Source organism: Diadema antillarum, unplaced genomic scaffold (assembly GCF_040938485.1).
Source record: "Diadema antillarum isolate AM-2024a unplaced genomic scaffold, OU_Dant_1.0 seq00000715_RagTag, whole genome shotgun sequence".
In the NCBI taxonomy this organism is placed as follows: Eukaryota; Metazoa; Echinodermata; class Echinoidea; order Diadematoida; family Diadematidae; genus Diadema; species Diadema antillarum.
This window is the reverse complement of record NW_027271619.1, coordinates 548036-560214: the sequence shown is the minus strand read 5'-3', so window position 1 is coordinate 560214 and position 12179 is coordinate 548036. Positions and strand designations below refer to the sequence as shown.

The 12179-nt window shown below is 39.9% G+C and overlaps 1 protein-coding gene across 1 annotated transcript in view; it reads right to left on the bottom strand.

Moving 5' to 3' along the window:
- Positions 1-1657: 1657 nt before the first annotated feature.
- LOC139737916 (xanthine dehydrogenase/oxidase-like) overlaps positions 1658-12179 on the bottom strand; it is a 63525-nt gene continuing 53003 nt past the window's right edge. The window contains exons 26-32 of the mRNA XM_071648583.1: positions 9559-9783; positions 8523-8597; positions 7799-7851; positions 7042-7222; positions 4233-4421; positions 2076-2243; positions 1658-1787 (exon numbers count right to left, since the gene is read on the bottom strand). Of these exons, the coding sequence (XP_071504684.1) occupies positions 1737-1787; positions 2076-2243; positions 4233-4421; positions 7042-7222; positions 7799-7851; positions 8523-8597; positions 9559-9783 (942 nt within the window). The 3' untranslated portion in view covers positions 1658-1736. The remainder of the gene's footprint in view (positions 1788-2075; positions 2244-4232; positions 4422-7041; positions 7223-7798; positions 7852-8522; positions 8598-9558; positions 9784-12179) is intronic.

Below are 12179 nucleotides of genomic sequence, written 5' to 3'. Positions count from 1 at the left end.
GGGGTGCATGCACCCCTCCCCCATTGTTTTCTTTTATTCTTTTGTTTTAACAAAAAAATAAAGGGGGGGGGGGCTGCGCCCGGTGTGCTCCCCCTGGATCTACCACTGTTCTCCTTGTTGAAACAAAATAGTTGAAGATGGACGTTGTGCGTGTTATGTAGTCGACGGTAATTGTGTCCATGAGGATAATTATGATGACAATCCTAGTGTAATAGAGTAATGATGGTACAATGTATTTCAGATAACAATCATTACTTTGTTGTAATAATTGTTGTCATTACCGATACCATTATCACCATTCCCACAAGCATCATTCTATATATCACTCCAACTTTCTATTATCGTTGAATGTTTCCTGTACATGTCAGTACATGTACATTCTCAGTTTATTCTACCCTCCACAACTTTGGCTTTTCTCAAGGTGAACATGCACATCATGCTAATGTGCAAATGTTGCATTCAGCACAAGCTCAAACTGGTTTGACAGAGCTTGAAGAAACGTATGAAAGCAATTGCTGACAAAAACTAGCAAAAGGTCCATTTTACATGTATGTTTTTTAATAAAGCAACTGCTTCATTTCTAAGCAATGCTCATTTGTAAGCATACTAAAATCCAAGCAAAGGGCTAGCACCAGCATTGCCATTCTTTAAGCATACGGCCCAATAACCAGATAGTAAGGCAAGAATCTATAGGTCAAATTTCCAGGGGGCCTCCTAACAGTAATTACCGACCAATAGTTCTTAACTCGGAAGGATTATTGCTCTATGTTGCTCTACAAAAACATACATATACATAAATGATATACTTAAAGTAAAATGAAGGAAATTGAAAACAATGAAAACAATTTCTTTGATAATGGGCTCTAAAAGAAAAAAAAAACAATGACATTGTATTGCCACTCAAACTATACAGATTATGACAACATTTGTCAACAAGTAGGTTGGAACGCTTTTCCACTTCAAAGGCTCTATTGGCACAATTCTTAACCCGTTAAGGACGGACTGATTTTGCTAAAACACATATTTCTCATAGACACCTGCCCATGTATTCTCGGGACTCATCTTCAACAGTTAAAAAATGGAAGTGAAACTGACTCTCTAAGCATTTTCACTTGAAAAGTCTCTCCATAGATTGAAGAAGTTCACATCACAACAATTTCTGAGGAATGTGAGGATGGGAGTGGGTTTTTTTATCGCTAAAGGGTCCAAACAACAACAACAAATCAAACTTGAATATGGGCATACACTACCACACTGCTGAGTAATTTTTTTACAGCAGCAAAGTTGCAATCGCATTTTGACTGTCATAAAGATGTCATGATAAAATCATGAGACACATGATTACAGACTAAAAATAAGCCAAAGCATCACAAAGTACACTGAATATTGGATTTCTGTTTTCGAATAGACAATTGATATGATATCATTAGCTGTGGATGTTCAGGCTGTATATCTATAACAGGCCTTTGTATGATCTACAAGTCCAATACATATAACTCAATCTGTCTTGTGGTCCTAAAACATGAAAGCTTTACATGCAGTACACTGAGGGGTCAATTGCTCAGCCCCCTGCATTACTCTTCAGAATTTACATCATTTTTGTGTTCATTTCTTCTTCTTTTTTAATGCCTCTACGGGCAATACATCTTTTGTGGGAACAAAATTCTTCTACATGGATGACCGACATCTCATTATCAAATGGAGTGCAAGAAGGCACAATATCCTGTCTGCGCTGTCTATGGCCGAATGAAGAATGGGGTGTATGTTCCAGGCTCTGGTTCTGGGCACTGTGTGGAGAAACAAAAGGGGAAAGGGGAAAAGGAGAGAGAAAAAAGAAAACAGTATTAATGCTCCTTGGTGACACAAGTCACGATATTTTCCTGTTGGGTTTTGATGGCAACACTGACAGACACTGAGTACCGTAAACGCACAAATTTTTGTGACACATTAAATTTTCGTGCATTTCGAGCTACATTTTGGCTAGCGTGAATTCTAAAACCTGCAAAAACATCTTCACAATTTTCTATGCACGTCTTGAATGGGTCCACAATTGTTCAGAAAATGAAGATGCTCACCCTTCTCGTGAACTGGTCTACACATGCCAGGCGGATCCTCTCGGATGCTGCCGGTGTGTAGAGGGTGAAAGGGCCATGAACGCCCTCATCTGCCCTGGCCGATGTTATGGCATCCTTGATGGCAAAGAAGACACAGGCTCCTAAAAAGAGGGGCGGCTCACCGACGGCCTGTTGAAGGAGGGGCGGATGCAAAATGACAAATCAAATGTCAATACAGTGGACTCTTGTTATTATTAAGTCCTCGGGACCGGCAGTTTTCTTTGTTGTATCGAAATTTCGTTATAACCGAACAAATCAAGAATAAAAAACAGAGAGTGGATAATGTTGTGGCCTGAATTTTTACTTCGTTGTATTCAGAATTTCATTATAACTGTGTTTGTGATTACGGGAGTGTACTGTACTGGTACCCTTTGGTACAATACTGCTGGCTATTTCAAACACAGCAGCACAGCCTTGTATACTACCACAGTATAGAAAAGTGACAAAATGTGACCGTGCATCACAAAACGAACAAAAAGTCACATGCACTGATTTTGTGTGAGGACTGAAAATAGGTGAAAAGGATCAATTTGGTCAATCTTGACTTTTTTATATTTTCTGAAAGAGCAAGTTTTCTTCTACATTATGCTAAAATTGGGTATCATAAAATGAACAGGAAAGTGTGTTTTTAGCAGTTTATCGCGAACACTTTTTTTTAGAATATTGTGATTAGGTGTGTCTTTAGAGTCCCCCTTTCATTTCTTAAAAAACCCTGTGCACACTCTTCACTTTCAACTCTAATAACTTTAGAAAGGATGATGCTACTGTCTTGAAAGTTGGCATTTATCATGGACAGAATGTGTTAATAGAACGTACTCAATTTCAGCTTAATGCGATAATCCCTTCATTGTGGTTAAACCCGTGGCTTTCGTCCTTTATTTTGGCCCATTCATCGCACAGGTAGCACAGCTTGGTGAAGATTAAACGCTTGAATAGACCCAGTGCTTAAGAGCCTCTTTTCTCAGTTCACACTTTTCTGGAGTGTGTGCTTTCTTTCCAATATTTAGATAGTGTAAGGTAGTTTTATGTATGGTTGATAAGGTTTATAACACCAGTAAAGGGGTTTGTATGTAAGTTTGATATATGTTGTAACACTGTATGTATAAACAGTGTGCCCAGCAGTAAGAAACTGTGTGTCACAACAGAATGAATAGAACCCGACTGAATAGGGTTTAGATTAACAATATAGCACTAGGATTAAGAATATAATACAGGGTACAGCATGTATAGCCCTATCTCTACTCCCCAAGTGAGTCACTCTTTTATATTAAAGCAGTATATTGTTCACATGTAACATATACTGGTACAGCTATTAATTAACATGTCTGTAGTTATAGTAACCAGACTAATAAGCATAAACATAGATACAGTGTATTATACAGTGTGACCAAGAGAAGAGGGGCAGTCTTGATTCCCACCTTCTTCAGGTGAGGACCTCAGATAAGCTAAAACCCTAGCCACCCCCTCCGTTGGGTTACGGCTTTATATTATATATGGGTTATATCGCACTTATACTTGACTGGATATTGTGAACTTGTTTCCATGTTCGAAGCATCTTGTGTTCAATAAACCTGCTGGTGGACTTCAACCAAATGTGTTACGCTTTATCATTGAACTGCTGTTGTTAACACTCTACCACGCTACCTCTAAACTATTGAGTGTTACAATAGGTTTGGAGAATCCATTTGATATGAGTTATACATCATTTTAAAGCTTGAAGTCTGCTCTTTCAGAATATGCTCTTAAATAAAAATCCCATGTCTGGCGACTTTTTGTTTGTTTTGTGGTGCAGGGTCCCAAATAGTTTGCAGTGTCATCTCACATGGGGCAATAAACAGCAGATACATCTAGATCAATTCTTTTTAGAAGTTGCTCCATGGAAAATGCTCTTATGAGAACTTTCACAAAAGGTAATGTGCAGTAGACGATCCTAATAAATTGATCAAACTAAATTACTACCTCTGAAGAGTCATGATCTTGGCATACATGTATCTACATGATAAATTGGAATCCAACTGTTACTTGAAAAGAAAGCAGAGTATAGCAATAGTACTCATTTGTAATTGATGCTTATCATTACCTTATACTGATATTTCTAAGAATAAAAGCGTGGCTCACCTTGGAAGAACAGATGGTGTTGTGATTGGGAGCATTCTTGAGGAGGGTAACATTGAACTCGGCGGGAATGTCCCCAAACCCAGGAATCTTGTAGAAGCCAGGCCCCCTGGTCAGTAAGAAGCCCTTGGGGGTCCACCGGTGGTCTTCCAGGCACGACAGGCCATAACCCTGGGTGTAGGCTCCCTCAATCTAGGATTAAAGGGGGGACAACACAAAAATAGCACAATTAAGAGTAGTAACATAGCATTTCTTTCCAGTTTCTACTTCCATTTAAAAAAAAAAAAAATGCTATAGTACAATAGCAATTCTGCCTTTCCTACAGGATCGATCATTGAATGAATGAACTTGTTAAATAGCCATATTATTTCAGACATGGTAATTGGTCAAAGCATGTCTCATGGCATTCAACTTTTTTGAGCACAAAAAAAGTGATATGCATAAAATGCACAGAAATAAAAACATTTGTTCTCAATTCGATATTTGTAAGGGTTAATTGGTTCAGACTTGAACCTAAATCGCATAAAATGCCGAATAGTAAGTCGTTTCATGTCCCCATGGATGAGGAACTCGCTGACCTAGAGGACAAGACAGATAGTAACAACACCGAGAAGACCTCAAAATTGGCACAAGAAAAATCATTTGGATTCGCGAAGTATTCGGGGACAAATTTGGAAAGTCTGACCGACCTGTCTGATCTCGATGCGTTTTTGAGCAAATTTTATGCCTGAAACCAAAAGGAGGATGGAACAAATTACCGTACAAGAAAAGAACTATGCAGACTTAAAAAAAAAACGGAGTTCAGCATCATTATTTGGTTGAGCCTGGCCTGGATATTACAGACGAGGTGAAATTTCCTCAATCGTACTGCACATTCAAGGCCATTGGTGAATGTGGGGGGAAAAAGGGTCACGTTCAACATACAATGTCAGCCTGTAATCAGCAAAACGGACATGAAATTAATGAGAAACTGGATATAGCAACATCCTGCACACCATGACCTATTTTGGTAACCACTGAAGGCAAAACATTCCTGGGATGAAACATAACAATTTCAAGATTGAGACGGACATCAACACTGGCCTTATGTACAAAGTATATGATAAAGACTGTCTTCCAAAAGATAACAGAGAGGATCAAGATGAAGACCAATTCTGAACAGTAATTCATGCCCCATAATGGCATTCCAGATTTATGTCAGTAAATCAAACCCCTAATGCCCCTGGCTCTGGCAAAGGCCCAAACCCAAATCTCTCGCTGATGGTTCTTCTTGGCATTTCAACTGCCCACTTGGAGTTAACACCATTGGAAACAAGCTCAAGTTGACAATTCGTATTGCTGGATGCAGCCAAGTCTATACAAATCACTCGATTTGTACAACTATAAATGCATTGGACAGTGCAGGGTTCCAGTAGATAGTACATCATGAGTGTAAGTGGTCACAAGAGTGAAAAAAGCCTGAAACACTGTAGCCGCACAAGCGACACAAGAAAAAGGGAAACGGACGGGATCCTGGCAGAAAAACTCTACGGAGAAGGCATGACCACAACCACTTCTACCACTAGTTCTACATCTACTTATGAAAGGAAGACCAGATCTTTGACAATGAGTAGCACTGTAACACTGTAGCCGCACAAGCGACACAAGAAAAGGGGAAACAGGCAGGATTCTCGCCCAACAGCTCTACTGTGAAGGCACGACCACAACCACTTCTACCACAAGTTCTACATCTAAGGAAGACCAGATCTTTGACAATGAGTAGCACTAAGACCAGTTACGAGACTGAGACCACTTACAGTCAAGAAACTGTGGCTTACGGCGACGAAGTATCAGAATCAGTTCATTGCAAATTCATCAACAACAAAGCATCCACAAGCATTACCATTTCCATGCTGGATGTAACGTTTACATCTACAATTAACTTTCACCATCACTTTCAAGTGTAAATATGTTGAAACTCCATGACTGCAAACGTATTTTAGTGTTCCAAAATGGAGTGCTTCATATTCATGACTGTGTTTGGATTTTAACTAGATCTAGAATTAACTGGATGTGTAATAGGGGTTATATGGCTCTTTGCTTGAGTTTGCAGCAAAATCATGAAATGAGGGATCCCATGGACCTTTTGGTAAGTAAGAAAAGCTGATTTGACATTTAGGATGGGGTTTATATTCCGATCACTTATCTTAGACTTTGCCACCTGATTTTCAATATACGCACTGAATTTCACTATTAAAAATGAAATGATCAATTCAATGTTTGTCTATTATTCATCATCTATTTGATCTAATGTTAGACTGCCATTTCATTTTATTTTTCATTCATCAAAACTGGATGTGACGCTATTTAATAAAAGAAGTAGCGCATGAATCCCATTGTGCGACAATGTAAAGTGCAGTGCACATTGCGTACTTGCCTCGCGGGCCTTTACTAATTGTAGATTAATATACTCAGGTCAAGTGAAATGCTAGCATTTCCACAAGCATAATCTAATTGTAATCTGCAGAGGGATGCGACACATATGTTCTGCACATTATCCCTCTAACTCAAATAAATGAAACTTTTGGGATAACTCACAGTCCACAATTTACATGTTTCATATACCATTGCTCATTTACTCAAAACTTGTTGATTCACTAAATAAACTTGGTTCAAAGCCATACAAAGGCAAACTTTCTTGGAGAGAATTGACAAACGACAAAATGACATCAATGACACACACACACACACACACACACACACAAAAGGAAGTCATTTCAGCATAGCTTTTGGCACATCTGACAACGTCTGGGATGTCAAGGCGAGCTCTCACCTGGCCGATGTCTATGGCCGGATTGATGCTGTTGCCGACGTCCATCACGATGTCGGTGCGCAGACACCGGTGGTCACCCGTCAGGCAGTCGATCTCCACCTCGGACACCCCGACCCCGTAGCTGAAGTAGTGGAAGAGCTTGCCCTGATTTGTGGCCCAGCTGTAATTCAGGTCGGGCGTCCTTTATAGGAGGTGCAGAGCAGAGAGAAAAAGAATTCATATCTCTTGGATTCTGAATGCCATTATCAAAAGTCAAAACATAGTCTCACAAGGGCTCAAAGTTCAACTTCCACCACTTGGAATCTGCTTGCAATACAACAAAAGGGTCGACAAAGATACTTGTCTGACTTAGGCAATTTGCCACGACAATGAATTGTTTTAGAGTATTTTGATATCAAATGTGTACAATAACTTTGATCTTATGCATGCTACGAATTTCATTCCTGAAGCACACTCCCCACTCAAGTACTGGGTAGGTAGAACATTATGCACTAATCGGCAGAGCCTTAGCAATTGTATTTTCCAACAAGCTGCATGCGATTCACTCAAGCACAGTAAATTGATGGATACTGCCATGGCCTGATACGTTGATTATAAAAAAAAAAAATTATTTAGCAACCACGGTCAGGTATGCTCTGAGACTTCAGTAATTGCAGCAATTTTTTCATTTTGTTTTTGTTTTTTGCTAATATTTTGCATTTTCATCATTACTCAACTAAAATTCTGTTATTACAGTATCATTTCACATATTACTTACTTGTAGAAACCTGTGGTGGAAAGGCTGACCCTATCCATGTATGCAGCATTCACCTAATGTTAAAAGAGAACACACTAAGTCAATATGCTCATAAAACATAACAGCAGTAGAGTCATAGAGAACTACAAAAGGTATTGATGCAAAGTATACTAGGTGGCACTCTCTGGAGATATGGCATCTGATCGGTGTAAAAAACAAACGAACAAACAAACAAACAAACAAAAACTAAAAGAGCTGTCTCATTTGATCAGTGGCCAGGATGTTCTTGCCCTAATCCCCTAGGCATCAGAGTCCCATTTCATAAAAATTGTTATCAGTGACAACTGCCACATTTCTATGACAAATTTACTCTCAGCAAATCAGATGCAAGAATTTCAGTAGCTTACAACAACTATCACAACTTGTCACTGATAACAAGTTTTATGAAACGGGGCCCAGGTGCAATGCACTATTCCTCATTCCATTTGTTAAAGGGTCGGGCTCATTGCATTTCTTATTAAAGTGATAAAATAATATGGATGAGTAAAGCTCCGAGGGATGCATTACTCAATGTGCAGATGTAATAATCATGTTTGAATCAATGATTTCATTGGATACCCCCTAAAATGCAGCCCTTCTTGGTCCAAATATTCCCACGTATCTCACTCATTGCCAACCTATATGAAGTACAATCAATCATGTAATTGTAGATGCCATGTGAAACCAGTGTGTTTTCAGGACTTACCCATTCATCCCAGTTCCCCTTTGGGTTGGCGTGCATGAATGGCTCCAGCCGCTGCAACAGTGTCTTGCAAGCATTCTGGGAAGAGAACACATATAGTGTACATTGTCAAATCAATCTATAAAGGAGCCTACAGACAAAAGACTTCTAAGGAACATTTCTTTGAAACAAAGCTTACGTTAATTGAGCAACATTTTCGGAAGCAAAGAAATAGGAACAGGATTCATTCATCTCCACCAAAGTGATTGTTACGGCGCAGAAAATAGTCTTACGATCTTATAAAACATCTAGCAGATATTCTTCAGGACAGGAATGGACTTTTATCAATCTATGTGGCACTTTTTTCCAATTGACACCTCACAGATAAAAGAATGATGATCGAATTCTGAATAACCACAACACAACGCTCTACAAACTTGTCTCAAGATGGCTAGGGCCCCAGGAAAGTTTGTGTGTAAAACAGTTTTTTATCAAAAAAAAAGAAAGAAAGACTATGAACATGAGTGTACATGGATTGTGCATTGTGCGCCTCAGCTGCAAATGTGAATACTTCTGCTGAAGTGTAGTCACAACAGCTTTCAAAAACTCATATGAAAACAATACACAGTAGACGTTTTATTACAAGCAAGGATATGAAGGCATAAAGTATTGGCTGTCTGTTTATAATTACTCTAAAGATTCATAAGAAGCTGCAAAAGACAACGCCTAATGGATTAAAATGCAAGCACCTCTGCACATACCACATAAATATCAAACAAAAACTCACACCACATCAACTTTTACATCCATCTTCAACACAATGCAACTTCCGCGTTGCTATATTCGATACACAGGCACAAGTACCCATAACACTGCACACAATACCCATTAAACACCACACACAGTACCCATAACACCAGAAACGGTACCCATAACACCACACACAGTACCCATAACACCACATGCAGTATCCATAACACCACATGCAGTATCCATAACACCACATGCAGTACCCATAACATCACACACAGCACAGAACTCTGCCATCAGACACACTGACCTCCACCGCCTTGCCGTTGAGGTCTGACCCCGTGCTGGCCGCCGTGGGTGAGGTGTTTGGCACCTTGCTGGTGTTGGTCTCCGTCAGCTGGATGCGCTCCTCCGGGATGCCAAGCGTCCTGGAGGCCACCTGGATGATCTTGGTGTGGAGGCCCTGGCCCATCTCAATGCCCCCATGGGTGACCAGTACTGAGCCATCGGTGTAGATGTGAACAAGGGCTCCAGCCTGGTAAAGTAAATCATAGTACACCATCAACAGACTACAACCACACACTGTCATATTACATTGTCTCTGTAATATTACACTGACTGGTATTGCAACATATTGGTAGAGATCAATTTAGTATGGACTGGCCTTGAGGGGATACAAAATTTATTGCCTGAACTAGAATTGTACTGCCCAGTCGAAGACGAGGACAAGACAATTCGAGGGAGGGAAATTAATGTCATATCCCCCCAAAAGTAGCCAGTCCACTTATTATTACCTATCTAAAGCATCTTGAACAGAAATATAAGTAATTATTACCTATACGAGGTAGTTTTGTGAGGCAATTACAGTTGATATTTTGCAGGGTCGTAGAGTTCAGCAGGCGACATTAGAGCATATCACGAGCATCCGGGTTTTTACATAATATACAGTGGACTCCCGTTATAACGAAATCCTCGGGACCGGCAGTTTTCTTTCGTTATATTGGAATTTCGTTATAACCGAACAAATAAACAATAAAAATATATACAGTGGATGACATTACCGCCCAAATTTTTACTTCGTTATAACCAGAATTTTGTTATAACCGTGTTTGTTATAACGGGAGTGCACTGTAAAACAGTGAGGTGGGAAGAGAAGGAGTGGAATATCTCTTCCCACCTCCCTGCTTTACATGTAAACATTCCGATCGACCACGAAGAGAAAACATTCAAGGAGGTCGCTGCGTGTCGATTACACGCACCGCAGAAAAACGCTGATAAATCAACTCATACAAGGTTGACCACTTCCAGCAGCACTACGCGTCAAACAATGACAAGTCCATTTGTGCTCAATAACTGCACAGTGACCATCAGTTATTACAATTCTCCAAATTGAAACAGAAGCAAAAATAAAGTGTAAAAGCATTCAGATGTTTGAAGTTCGCCTGTTACAACTACATAATTATGTATCTTTGAAGTTGGAGCTGAATGATATACATTGATGAACAATTTTTCAATTATTCGACATGTTGGTGGTGATCTACAGGTAGTCAATTGTGGCTTGATCTATATCATAGTGTCTAGCCGTATTCACATATTTTCATAATTTACCTAGGGGATAGGTAATAATTATGATATTGACTGGCCTTGAGGGAGATACCACATAAATATTGCCCGCACTGAAAGAATATTGCCCTCGTCAAATATTCTTTCAGTTTGGGCAATATATTCTGATATCTCTCTCAAGGCCAGTCAATATTATATAATTATTACCTATACGAGATAGTTTTGCGAGGCAATTGCAGTTGGTACAGTATTAGTAGAGTCAAAAGGTCAGCAGTCAATATTCGTTGGTATTTTGCTTCTTCCGGGTTTTGCCATTCACTTTACACAGGAAGGTGGGAAGAGAAGGAGTGGAATCTCTCTTCCCACCTCACTGCTTTACATGTAAACATTCCGATCGACCACGAAGAGAAAACATTCAAGGACGTCGCTGCGTGTCCATTACACGCACCGCAGAAGAACGCCGATAAATCAATTCATACAAGGTCGACCACTTCCAGCAGCACTACGCGTCAAACAATGACTAGTCCATTTGTGCTCAATAACTGCACAGTGACCATCAGTTATTACAACTCTCCAAATTGAAACAGAAGCAAAAATAAAGTGTAAAAGCGTTCAGATGTTTGACGTTCGCCTGTTACAACTACATATGTATCTTTGAAGTTGGAGTTGAATGTTATGTGACCTGCTACAACAAAATGATCCTAAAGTCGGGCGAGGTCAATTATTCGAAAATTGCATGACACAATTCCCTTATCTTTCTGCTTTAAATTGATATATAACATGTCTTATAAAAATAATCGGCTGCGGAGATATCGATGTTTAAAAGAGAGCATGCCAAGACGTCTGGGAAATCACTGTTTCGAGAAAAGCGCCCTAAAAGTTCTCCTTGCGACGCAATCACAATCAAGAGACACGCAAGTCAGTAATCACCTCCGGACAATAGAAGGTAAGCCCTAGCAACCCCCGAAATGCTCATTCAAACACAGCGTCGGCGGTCTCCTCACCGACCAATCAGTGACCAGGATGTCAGGAGAAGCGGCTAGGCACAGCGCAACCCGCCCGCACGCACCAGTCGACTGGGCAGTGTGCGAGCTTCACGCTTCGGTTAGCGGCAATCAGCAAACTGACCAATGAGATCACTCTGGTCGTTGTTAGGGGCGGAGCCTATGTGTGGCGCTCAATCCAAATGTTCGAACCAGTTTCTGCTTTGTTAAAACGCCAAAAAAACATGGCCCAGAAAAACATTATTTTTCTGGTCTTTCCTTTCATCATTTTGCTTCAAAATTTCGACAGATGACAGAAGACATGTCAGACTCTAATAATATGTCAAATTCAGAAAATCGTAAGTTTTGACCAATTTTGATGCTC